The sequence below is a fragment of the Vidua chalybeata genome, chromosome 10 (genome assembly GCF_026979565.1).
Source record: "Vidua chalybeata isolate OUT-0048 chromosome 10, bVidCha1 merged haplotype, whole genome shotgun sequence".
Lineage (NCBI taxonomy): Eukaryota > Metazoa > Chordata > Aves > Passeriformes > Viduidae > Vidua > Vidua chalybeata.
The window spans coordinates 232,398-245,107 of NC_071539.1; the positions used below are offsets into that span (position 1 = coordinate 232,398).

General features: G+C 48.7%; 2 protein-coding genes across 3 annotated transcripts in view; one reads left to right on the plus strand and one right to left on the minus strand.

Moving 5' to 3' along the window:
- Positions 1 to 876: 876 nt before the first annotated feature.
- Positions 877 to 6,124, minus strand: PFN2 (profilin 2). 2 transcript variants are annotated; one of them, XM_053952336.1, is made up of 3 exons: positions 5,909 to 6,124; positions 4,754 to 4,946; positions 877 to 2,601 (listed from the first exon to the last, which is right to left on the minus strand). In XM_053952336.1, the coding sequence occupies exons 1-3, from the start codon at positions 6,038 to 6,040 to the stop codon at positions 2,504 to 2,506; spliced, it is 423 nt and encodes a 140-aa protein (XP_053808311.1). In that variant the 5' UTR covers positions 6,041 to 6,124; the 3' UTR covers positions 877 to 2,503. The 2 variants fall into 2 exon arrangements, with proteins under 2 accessions (XP_053808311.1, XP_053808310.1); XM_053952335.1 differs by having other exon boundaries at positions 2,509 to 2,923.
- LOC128792955 (uncharacterized) overlaps positions 6,039 to 12,710 on the plus strand; it is a 36,845-nt gene continuing 30,173 nt past the window's right edge. The window contains exons 1-2 of the mRNA XM_053951878.1: positions 6,039 to 6,088; positions 6,204 to 6,515. Of these exons, the coding sequence (XP_053807853.1) occupies positions 6,039 to 6,088; positions 6,204 to 6,515 (362 nt within the window). The remainder of the gene's footprint in view (positions 6,089 to 6,203; positions 6,516 to 12,710) is intronic.

Here is a 12,710-nt window from a genome sequence, read left to right on the forward strand (position 1 = left end):
TATGAGGGAAGCAGATTTGCATCCTCTGTACCAGTTACTAGTGAACAGGAATTTGTTCTGTGCTCTGGGTGTGTTGGTCTGCTCTAACTTTGGCACTGGGAGATCCAGTTCAGACACAGAGCAACTTGGCAGTGGGAGAATATTAACACTGTATGTAGGAAGGTTTTAGTTAGACCCAGGTCTAGTGCCAAGTAGAGGAGCAGGTGCAGCTGACACCAGTGATGAAGGTATGGGGGAAGGAAGGGAAAACAAAGGTGTTTTCAGGTCCTATCCAGAAGCACCTGACTAGTTTGAGGGCCCAGGAAGGCAGGTTCACCTCCCATGATCTGGGTTCAGCTGTTTTCCCATCCTACAAGCTCTAGGGTTCACCATCACATCTCCTTGGGCCTATGTTTCTAGGAATTCTCAGCAGAAGTAACAAATCCAGGTGCAATCCTTTAAGGTAATGGAGACCCTAAACCTGCCCCTTCTCTGGGTGAGGGGAGCACATTCCCACCCTGGCTGTACTGACCTGGGCTGGCCACCACAGCCTCCTTTGCCAGGCCCGATGCAAAGGTGCCTTCGGCTTGTTTAGGAATGGTGCACTGGGCAGTCAGCGGGCAGGGGAACCCCACACCAAGAGCTGGGTAAACAAGGAATTAAGAGATGAGGAATCATCTCCTAATTTAAGATCTACCCCAAAGACTGCCTGGCTTTTGACTGGAGTCATATTATCACACTATTTATCATATTATCATACCATTTATATTATCACACTACTTCTGTCCGGCCAAAGTTAGAACTGCACTTAGACCTCCTGCTAGTGTGGCCAACCATGCACTGAAGGGCCTCAGAGGATTTCCTGGGTGTGAGGCAAAAGAATTACCAACAGTCTGATTTTGTTTGGTTGGAATAAATTTATTTCATCTGTCTGTAAACAAGGTGTTTTTAATAGTTATGGCATTTTTTGAAATGCATATTAAATCAGATGAGTTAGACTGTATCCCAGATGTAACAAAGTGCAGGGAAAGAAATGGACAAATCAGCAACAAGAATTTGTTTAAATCTGTACATTATCCACAAGGCCCAACAACAGAAGCAAATACTAGAATGTCCCTAAGGTAGTGCCAGTCAAAAGAAACCCTCAGAGTCAGTTAAAATCCATCTCACAATAGCAACAGTTCACTTTTTTTTTTTAACAATAGTATGGCACAGAATACATATTAAAAAATTCATCACAAGACAGCCAAGTCAGTTATTCCAACCACTACCATCTCCCATTTATTCTTTAGTATACAGAGTTCTGCAGTTCTTGCAATGGACATACAGGTCAGAACCGTGCCTGAACTGAGTTTGGTTACAGACATTTTCAGATGACTCGTGCACAAGGCAGCTCACTCCATCATTTCTGCAGCAAGGGTGTGACAGGCCAGATGAAGATTTTTAAATTTGAAATGGCATTTTGACAGTTTAGCTTACAAACTACCGACCTTCATCCAAACAGTGGCTTCAGAGCAGCCAAACTCTGCACCATTGAGTGATCTGGCAGAAAGACTGAAGCCAGTCAGAGCTCCCAGGGTAGCTGAAGGTGGCAGTTTTCCACAATGACATTGCAGTTTCATATTAAAAAACAAATACACCACCGCCCACCCCCCAACCCCCAAGCTGCAAATTAAAATTGGTCCTATGAGAAACTGAAACCAGACACACTCCAGCTGGTTATACCAGGCTAGCTAATGGCCACAGTGGCAGCCTTGCACAAGTCAACTACAGAACAGGAGCTGGCAAAAAAAAAAAAAAAAAAAAAGTGCCTGAGCTATTGTAATGATGGAATGTCTGGGGAGTCCTTAGGATGGTGGTTTAAGGTCATGGGAGGAAGTACATCTGTACCCTTTCATAGTTTTGTGATTGCACTTGTTAAGCAGTACAACCTTCAGACAACATCAAGAAAAAGTAAGAGTTAAGCCTACAGTGAAGTGCAATGACAAAACTAATGTGACATTAATAGCTTTTGAGTGGCAAATTGGTTAAACAAACCAGGCACTATAAAAATGGGTGTAAGCAAACACATGGGTTTAAAAAACAGAAACAAAGAGAGGGACAGAAATGAAGATATGCACACACTTTTTTCCTCCCAACCGTGCTCTGTGAAAGGAAGACTAGTGAGCTGTGACTTGCTCAAAGTGCTGAAGAGGCATTGATCAAATTAGATTGTACAATCGGCACCTTGTTTAGTATCTCAGTTGGTTTAGCTGTCAATATCATACTAATTGCTAAGACGAAGCAGAGCCTACACTTGGCATGTTCCCCTCCCAAGTTTCAAGTTATCATGCATATCATCGTCATGGTGGTGCCAGATGGGCTCGGTTACCTACAGTGGTTACAGAGATGAACAAGGGGGAACTGGAGTTATGACAGTAGGAAATGGTAAATAAAAAAACACAAACTACCATCTACGGTCTGGTAGCACTGACACAAGCGGGTGGTGGTGCAGACAGCTGCTAGGTGGATGGGGAGAGGCTGCTCAGACATCAGACCTCCTCAGGTATAAAGCCAGTTCATATGCTTTCTTGTTGAGTGCCCCTCCATGGACACCTTCCTTTCCCATGACTATAACCAATGCTGGAGTACACAAGGAAACAAAACAGAAATGAAAAGAATTAAAGGGAAAAAAAAAAAAAAAAAACAACACCTTTCCCCACCAACAGAGGGATACAAAGGAGACACAGGTTCATACCCCATCACCCTGCATTGCTAGTAAAGTTTCCAGAATGTAAGGTTTAAAGCTCACCGCCAGGAAAGTTTAATAGCAATCTTCCCCTAATACTTAACAGTCTGCCTAACAACTAGAACCCAGAGTCTCTCAAGTATTTTGCCATTGAGTATGCCTTCTTATTCAATCCGCCTCCATGGACCCCTTCTTTGCCCATTACAAAGACCAAGACTGAAAGAGAAAAGAAAAAAAAAGTTTTAAAAAGAGTGTGTTAGACATGGAAATAATGCAAGTTTTAAGCAGTGCAATAAACACCCTCAAATTCAAGATTTAGTATTTGGATATTAAGCTAATTTAACAGTTTTGTTAAAATACAGATGTAGATAGGGCTGGGAGAAGGTACAAGCTATCCTCAGGGATTTTATCTAACTGTGGAAGTTTTAAGAGTTCACTGCTAAGAAGAATGCCATGAGCTATCAAAGAAGCATTATGGTGCCTCTCGCCATCAGTCATCACCCAGCAAGGAAATCCTGGCAGCAGTTTAAACACCTGTGGGAGCAGGGGTGCACTGTGTGTGCAAGCATGACTGGAGAGTGGCAAAAGAAAATTCCCATGGTCTGGAACCAGAGTAACTGCCCTGATGCTGGTAAAAATCCCCCAAAGGGTGAGTTGGGCTGAGACTTTCCATGCAATAACACAACTATAAACCACACTTTTTACATAAGACAAGACACAGGGACAATTGTCATGCTGAGGCTCTCCCCACTCCCCCAGTTCCAGCAAGGTGCCCCAGGTTATCTGGTGAAAGGAACACTGGAGGCTCACCAGCAACAGCCACTGTGAGCTGCCATCAGGTACCCCCAACAGGGAGGGGGACACAATGAGCACTGGGCTGCCACAGGCCAGGGACTGTTCACCAAGCTGGGAATGCTGCAGCCAGTCTACCTACACATGATCACACAATGGGGCCTGAGGTTGTGCCATGGAAGGTTTAGGTTGGATATTCACCAGAAGGGTTGTCCAGCCCTGGCACAGCTGGCCTGGGCAGCAGTTGAGTCCCCACCCCTGGAGGGAGGTAACAGCCCTGTGGTTGTGGCACTTGAGGACGTGGGTCAGTGGTGGCCTTGGCCGCACCGGGAGAAGGGCTGGACTCTATGATCTCAGAGGGCTTTTCCAACCTTAATGACTCTATGATTCTGTCTCCATAGCAATTTGCTCATAAAAGCTTAAGACAGTTCTCATTGCCATTTCACAAATCAGAGCTCTGCTTATTTCACTTCAGTGCTGCCAACCCTATTCCTGCATGCCTGCTCTGGGCTTTAGCTTTTAGACCTCTGCTCTGCCTTTGGTTTTACACCTATTAGCAAAGTCCTGTCACTCGTGGACCTGTTCCACAGCCAGCCCAAAAATGCTATCCCAGGTGCTCCCAACATAAGGCACAGCACTCCCAGGCAGTATTTCATATCCCAGATGGCTGGCTGCCCCATAATAGGTTTTACTGGAAGTTAAATGGAGAGCACAAGGAGCAGGTGTCTGAGAATGAAGCACATTTCTCAGTGGTACTAAACTGGACAGGCTTTTTCTGCCTGGACAGACTTCAGCAGGCTCAATAGCAAGTGCAAGAAGAGTTAGTGTAGAACTTTTTAAGTAGGAGCAGCTCCTACACGATATTCACATCTTTGCAGAATAAACTTCCCATCAAGCAATTTACAATGAGAAAGCTTGCAGTCACTGCCTGTCATTAACAGACCCCTCCTGAGCTTCAGGTATGAAGCGATGGAATACCAGCTAAGCCTGCCTGGAGCTGCAGCCTGCTTTTTCCTGCTTGTCACAGACCTGTTCACTATTGCACAGCCTGGTGCTGGGCTGGGATGCAGGTGGGAATGGGGATGTGTGTAATTCTCAGTCAGAACTCAGCTAGAGCACTGCCATCCACTCCCTTGCATCACTTCCCAAAATTAGCCATTAAATACAGGAGTTTGGTTTTCCTAATAGCTGGAGTCTATGCTTAGGGTCATATTTCTAATTTAGCTATCTGAAGGTAGAGAAAAGGATGCTTACCTCGTCCAGCTCTGCCTACAGCAACATTATATGTCGGCTCACCACCTTGACTCTTTGTCCTGATGTCCATTGTGCAGTCACCATCGACATACAGGCTATCTCTGATCACAGAGCACTTCTTTGCACCAAGGGTCAGACCATTGGTGAAGAAACCCTCTCGGTCTTTTCCTACAATCATATCTATTTCTCCTGGCTGTCAAAGGAAAGAGTTCAGAGTTAGCATGGAAGGGTAATTTCTATTTAGAACCGGTCCTGTCTCGTCTGGAGAGGCCGAGGCCGTGATTTCCCCTCGCTCCCCGCAGGAAGTGCTCCAGAACACAGGGCTTTGTTAGGCGCAGTCTGCGCTGCTCCGCGGTCGCTGCGCGCGGGGGAGCCTCTGCCTCGGCGATGGCGGGCCCGAGCCCGTTAAACGGCGCAGGGCGTCTGTCGGAGCCCGACCCCGGGCTGGCGCGGACTCTGTCCGCACCTGTCCCGGGAGATCAGCCCGGGGCCTGCCCGCGGCAGCGGCATCAGCCCGGCTCTGGCCCGCCCGCGGGGCCCGGGCTGCCCCCGCCGCCGCGGCCCCTCCGCCTCCCGCTCGGGAAGGGCCCCGGGCCCGAGCCTGGGGGTGCGGCGCGGGCCCGGCCGCACCGCGGCGGCCGCAAAGTGCAGCGTCACGGCGGGCCCGGCCCCCCGACCGCGGCCCAGGCGGCCCCGCTCCGCCTCGGCCGGGACCGGGCCCGCCGCGCCCGGGGCGGGGCCGCGTGGGGCCGGGGCGGCCGCGCCGGCGGCCGCGCACGGCCCTTCTCTTGGGGCGGCGGGGCCGCGGAGCCGGGTGGGCCGGGGGCGCGGGCGGGCAGGGCGGGGGAGCATCAATGGCAGAGCGCCATCTTGGCGGAGAAAACATGGAGCCGGCGGCGCGGCGGCGTTCGAGCCGCCTTCCTCCGCCGCCCGCCCCGCACCGGGCCCGCCGCCCGCGCCCCCCCGCCCTGGGCCGGCCGCCGCCCCCGCCCGCGGGACCGGCCCCGCGCCGCTCCCGGCGCGCACAAAAAGGCGGCGCGGGCGGCCGGGCCCGCGCCCCTCGCCCGCAAGGTGCCCCCGTCCCCCCGGCCGCGGCCCGCGGGCCCCCCTCCCGGCCCCGCTCCCGCCGGCCGCGCGCCCGCCGGCCCCGCTCACCGTGATGCTCTGGAAGATGCCGCCGGCCGTGGCTGCCCAGACGTACTTGGCGTCGCAGTAGCCCACAATGGCGGCCTCCTGGCAGCAGCCATCGCACATCAGGTTGTCCACGTAGCTCTGCCAGCCGGCCATGGTCGCGGGGCGGCGGGCGAGGGCGAGCGGGCAGCGGGCGGGCCGGGGGCGCGGGGCAAGCGGCGGTCCCGGCGGTGCGGCGGCGGAGCGGACCGAGCGCTGCGGCGGCGGCGGCGCGGCCCAGCCCAGCCCTGCGCTGCCGCGCCGGGGGCGGGGGGAGGAGGGGCGCGGCCGGCACCGCCCCCGCGGCCGGGGGGAGCGGGGCCGGGGGCCGGGGCGGGGCTGCGGCCGGCGCCGGGACCGATGCTCGGTGCCCGGGCCCGGGGCCGCTCGGCCGCTGGAGACGGGTGCGGGCGGTCCCGGGACTGCTGCGGGGCGCCGGCCCGGCCCGGCCCGGCCCGGTGGAACTGCGGAGCGGGCGGTGCCGGAGCCTCCCCTGCCCGCTCGGATCGCGCGGGGCAGAGGCGCGGCGGGGCCCGGCCATCCGTGCGGCCGCCCCGGTGCCCCCACCGGAGGCCGGGAGCGGCCGGGATTGGTGAGTACCGGCGGTGGCGCCTTGCAGCCCGGCCCGGGGCTGGCCGGACGCGGCTCCCGCGGCTCCGGGAGCGGCGCTGCGCTGCCTGCCCGGCGGGCGGCCCCGGGGAGAGCCCGCAGGGGTCACGGCTGTGGGGCAGAGCGGTGCCCGCTCTGTGCACGGGCGGGCCGGCGGCCCATCCTTCCCGTGCCCCGCTCCGCTGTGCCGTTACGGCCCCGGGCAGTCGCTGCATTTGTGTCGTTTCTATAATCTCACGTCTGCCTTCGCGCCCCTCGGAGAGGGGCTGAGCCCCTGCCTGCCTCGCCCGTGCCCTTCATCCTCCCGGATCTCACGGGTGCGTCCCTGTCTCACACACCAGCATCTGCTACATTTTTTTTTCTACAAGGGGTCGTAACTGGCGAGTTTGGGGTTTATTGTTCCAGGTTTCACCAAGTCTCTATTGCAATAATTTAGTTCCACATTCCTTTACAACACCCGAGGCTGGTGCCATTGGTTTGCTGCACTGATACTGGGCCCTGGACAGGATGGCTTGGCTGCTCCAAGGCTGTCCCGAGTCACAGGAGTGTTCACCAGCACCTTAAGGGTGTGTTTTGAGGCAATTGCTCTGTGTTTTGAGGCGATTGTTCTGTTTTCCATAACATTGAAATTAGTGGGGCAATAATTTTGCTTTTGAGCAGGCTGGGTTTGCTTTATTGGATGACAGTTGTGATTCTTGGGGCAGTACAGGCTGGTGGGATGTGGCATGGCTGTCCATGTCAGCAGCTTTGCGGCTATAATTCAAGAAGTTAGATGTCATACCTGATTATGCCAAGGCATAGTATACAATAAATGAATCTGCCTTTTCCTAATCTTTCCTTTACCTTTACCCTTCTTTTCCTTTACTTTAAGTCCCCGGGTATTTATAATGGATACCCCTACAGCACACTTCAGGGTTTCATAGTCCTTTAACAACCTAGTTCTGTTGTCATCGGATTCAGTGTTGTTTAGTACTAATTGCTTGGATTACTCGGTACTTGGAAAAGAGCTCATTTGTAACTTTTGCCTTAACTCCATAAGGTTTTTTTTTCGCTATTTTGTTTTTACAGTGCCTTTACCAGTCTGAATTTGGACAGCATCATCCATGTATCCCAGAAATATTCTCATGTCATTGTATCTACCAATGAGTTACAGTCTTTAAAGTTGTTTTAAGCTTTTAAAATAGCTAAAACTTTTGCCTTCATCATCCTGCCTCCAGATTCCTTCCATGGGAAAGAGAAAAGGTTCTCTTCTTTCTAAAAGTGCCATTGAGGGTCACTTCTCTATTTATTCCTGGTCTGTAGGAGGTCCCAGTTAAACATTCTTACTGGCACAAAATGAAATGCATCCATTTGAAATGAATGGGAGACTGATGAGCCCATTAGTTTTAGAGTTCAACCAAAATGTGTTTGATCTTTTGTTGATTGTCTTCAAGTTGCAATAAGGATTCCAAATTGTGTTACTTTATAAGTTGATTTAATGGATATAGAGACCGACATCTCGTGATCCAGGGGCAGGCCTTGAGGATTTTGGAGCTGCTTATTTGAATCATTATTCTTTGATTAACAAGAGGTGGGCTTCTCTTGGACAGCAGGCTGCTTGGTACAAGCATGCAGATATCTCACAGGAGAACCTGTGCCTTTCCAGGACTTTGCCAAAGGCTATGCCCTTCTTGCCTAAGGGATCTCATCCTCCAACACAGTTGTCCATTCCTTCTGCTCAGTGAGCGTCTGTGCCCTCCTGAACCCTTGCAGCCCAGCATCTGGTCCTGTTTGACAGGAGGCAGGGACCCATGGCCACTGCCAGCCCAGAGCTGGGCCAGGCTGCGGGGAGCAGCTGCTGCTCCCCCAGAAGGCAGAGCCATGCCAGGCTGATGGGTGGTGGTTCAGTGCTTTGCCTCTTTGACCAGTGTTTCACCTGTATTTCAGAGTGCAGAGAGGCCAGGCAATATTGCTCCTGCCTCACAGGGAATATTACCTTTTGTGATAGCTGCGCAGACCAGGTGATCAGTGGTGTGAGGGCTGTTTTAGCCATGCAGGGAATACAGACATCTGCTTTTAAATTGGAAATAACTGCATGGAAGTCTGGGATCTCCTTAACATAAATGGTTGGATCAGAATAGAGGATTTCACACCTGCTTGGTAGCTCAGCTTCTAGTCATGTTATTTGTGAACTAACTCTAGTAATATATTTAGACAGTGAAGTCTAAATTGGGTTGCTATTATTTAATGTTTCAAAGCTACCAGGTAGCATGTATAATTTGCAGATTCAGCAGTCACCAGTGGTGTTTCTGAAAATCGTGATTCTTTAATTTTATTTTACTCTTAGGTGCCTCATTTGGTTGTGTGCTATGTTATACAATTGTTACAATACTGTTTGTGTAGGCACTACTGCAGCAGCACTTTTGAGACTGCTGGATTTAAGAAAATGAGGGTGTGCTCTATATGTTAAAGACTGTAAGAGCAGGGACCTCCAGGGTTGTTAGGTTTATTTGCTGTAAGAGTTAAGTGGAATTTGAGACATTTCTGAAGCAAAATATTTATATATGTATAAAAATATCCTTGTTAAAATTGATAGATGTAGTAGGTCATTTTAATATCAGTGCCTAGACTCACATATGAAATGGACTGCTTGTAAGCTATAGCCATATAGTAAATAGTTGTGAAATCATTATTTCTTGCATTTTAGTCTCTTCCTACATTTCACCTGGTAGTTGTTCTTTCTGGAATTTAATTGCACGCTACAGCCACGGTTTGGTAGGATTTTGTGCAGCTTGTAACAATTCCTGGTCTTTTGCTTCTGTTCAGAACTTTGTCTAAAATTGATGTTGGATCACATCTAAGAAAAATAATAATTTGGAAGAATTTTAAAGTACTGGCTGTGCTTAACCAGAGTGTAATCACTATTTACAGCTTTGTGAGAAACTTGACTGCTTTTATATTGTTAACAGAAAAACTAAAATTGGCCAAAGACTTGGAGGAGGGTTATATTTTGTGAGTAATGTAACTTGGGTTTTTCTGTCAGGCCTTGTAGCTACCAGTACTGCTGCTGTGCTTGGAATGATGAGACAGCCAAAGGCAGGACTTCTCACAATAGGATTGTTTAGGCTGGGAAAGATCTCTGGGATAATTTAATCCAACCATTATGATATCACAGGTTCTAACTGTCTTTCACCAAATTGCTGTTTTTTACCATTTGGAGATTACTGTAACCAGCACTTTCGTTCAGACAGGAGGGCAGTGAACCACCAGCAGAATGCAGCTGGGCTTCTTTGTGGAGATGAACTTCCCAGAGCCAGAGTGCACGGGCTGCAGGGCTGGGCTCTGGAAGATGGTGCCCATGTGGGCACTGACCACGCTGAGTTCCTGCTGGGCTGTCTGTCTCTTCACCACGCGTGCTTCTGCAAGTGCAGAGGGAAACACCAATTTACAAGTGCTACAAGTCAGTGGATTCACTTCTGGTGACAGCCAGGAGCAGTGTGTGTCAGCCTGGTGAGGGTCAGGCTGGGCAGGGTCCTTCCACAGCTACCCAGGGGACTTGTCTGAAACCCCAGGAAGCCACCTAAGACTGGGATGAGTGTTAGCTGGAAACAGATTATGAAAATGACATATTAATGTGTGGAAAATGTGAAAATAGGTTTAAAAATATAGTAATTCAAAATGCAACAATCATGAAGACCACAGGTACAGAGTTTTATTGCACAGCTACTAGAGCTGTGCATGAAGAAGGTCCTGTCCCATGCCAGCACAGCTGTGGCTGTGCTGCAGACAGCCTTGTACAATGGCACTTAAACCATCTGAAAAAAAGGTGCTTTTCTGCTTTTCTATCTTGCACTGTTTGGAACAATGGTTTAACTCCATTATGAGAGTTTCATCTCCTTAGAGGCTTTGGCTTGGTATGGTTTTACCAATAAGATAGCTCAGCAAAACCTTTGTCTTCCTATGTAAGACAGTTATGTAAAGAATTCTCAGGGGGTTCCCTTGCTTATTCTTTATTTAACCATCAAGTTCAAACAGAACAAACCCACAATGTAACTCTGTAAATCAGATGCAGGTGTAGGGATATGGCTATGTCATATAAGAGCATGAAATTGCCTCTGTTTCAGTGGCTTCCAGAAGCACTGAAAATAGGAGAAAGGACAGTTCTTTTGGGATGTGATTTACAGACCGGCCAAAGCACTGAAAAACATGTCTAAAGTCAAGGAACGTTGCTCAGCTTTAGGATTTTTAAGGTGAATTTTTTATCTTGCTGATGAACAGAAAAGAAACCTTATTCCTAGAAATTAAAGTACATAGTATGTAAATTCTTAGTTGGAGAGATAGTCTCTGGTTCATAATGGTGTCTTTGATGAGTCCCTACAGGAGTAACAAGTACAGAATTAGGCCTGTATGACACAGCTTTCTGTGCCTCACAGTTACCAAGCAGTCGGACTGCTCGGCGTGCTTAGATCCTACAGTATTTTGTTTTGCTTAAAGTCGAGCAAACAGAACCCAAATAGGTGACTGTTAACTGTTCAGTTATGAAATAAGGGTATGAAACTGTGAAATTCATTAAGTTTGTAGATAGCTTGACACAGTGTTGGGAAGGTGGAAACATAGTCTAAGGTCTTTATGTTATTTTGCCCAAACTCGTGGTGACTCATCTCATGCCTCTGGCAACTAGCTGTTGCAGTGGGTGAAAGGCTGTGGGGAAGTTAATCTTAAAAGCCAAACTAAGGCTAAGAAATGCAATAAGAGGGTTGGAGAAGCACAAAGAGGGAGAGAAAGCAGAAAAGTGGAAAATGAAGCACAGCAAGCACAGGCTCTCGACACAGTCATTTTTTAATGGATATTTGTGCAGTGTGGTTTTACAGGGACAGTTAACAATCTTACTGTGGTGTAAAGTTGGAACCTGTGACCCCTGTGCATGCTTCACTGACCACAACAAGAAGTGATGGGAGATGAAAGAGAACATTTAACTTTTCACAGGCTTCATCTGCTTGGTTTTTTCTCTGTCACAGTTGACTGGTAGAACAAATTTATCATTTTCATAGCTGGTCTGCACGTTTTCACTGTGCTAGCATGCATTAAGAAAAGAACCCAGCTCCGACTGTTGAGTTGCGTTATGGTGCATGGCAGGAGCGTGGGGCCCTGTCCCGTGGGACACCATCCCAGGCAGCAGCTTTGTCCCAGCTGCGTCTCGGGGACAGGCCTGACAGACGGGAGTGTTTTTCTAGCTCACAGTTACTGTAGGTGATTGTTTCTGCACTGCTTTCTGCTGCACCTTCAGTCACCCACATGATGCAGCTGGGGGGCTCTGGAGCTTTGTTCAGGGCGTTATTTTCTTCATTCAACTTGCTTTCCCTGATAGGATCTGTGAATATGTTTGTCTGCATGCTGTTTCCACCTCTGATCACAAAGGATTTTGCTGTTAATGCTTGTTACTTGTTAAAAATTCAAAGAATTTTTGATTCACAGATACATAAATTTATCTGTGATATGCAATTTCTACCTAAAACATTCACTGTCTTTAAAAGCACTTAATAATTATTCTGAAGTCTAAAAAGCCATATTTTCCCAGAAAAATGATAACATTCTAACGTTTTACCAAATTTTTCTTTGCCTACAAAAAACTTGATTCTAGCTATAAGCAGCAGTCAACTTGCCTGATGTTAGCTATTCAAAGAAGAGCCAGTGTATATTTAATATTTAGAATATTTTGTTGTGAATTTTTGGCAGTAGAAGTACTACTTAGTTTCATCATGGAGAGAATTATTCCTGCCACCGGTGTAGTGCTTTTCTCTCAACTGCATCCACTCAAATAAATATCACATTTTTGAGGAACACATACTTTTCAAAGTATGTGAAAATATGTTCTGCTCAAAGTTGTTTATGTAATCTTAGAAGAGGTGTATTCAGTCTGAAAGTCTAATACTGTGCAACTGTAGAGCAGCCACTCTGGTATGAGTGAAAGGAAACATTAAGAATATAAAAATGGGAGGAGTGGGGAAAAGTAGAAATTAACAAAGGGGAAAATAGCCTAAGAATGATGCAGTTTCATTTAGAAGGTTTTATCTTCTTTCAAAATGCCTCTCAAAAGACAATAAATCATTCTGTCTCAGCCCAACTGTTGATTGTGGAAGGTGAATGTGCGGCAGGCTTGACGAGCAGAGTCACTGCCGGGGCAGTGAGCTGGGGCAGC

Bases quoted from the DNA above. Each gene is read 5' to 3' on its own strand.
- PFN2 (XM_053952336.1), bottom strand. From the start codon at position 6,040: ATGGCCGGCTGGCAGAGCTACGTGGACAACCTGATGTGCGATGGCTGC. The intron at 4,947-5,908 runs GTGAGCGGGGCC...TTCCTTTGACAG, and splicing joins GCATCTTCCAGAGCATCACG to CCAGGAGAAATAGATATGAT. The intron at 2,602-4,753 runs GTAAGCATCCTT...TGTGTACTCCAG, and splicing joins TGTAGGCAGAGCTGGACGAG to CATTGGTTATAGTCATGGGA.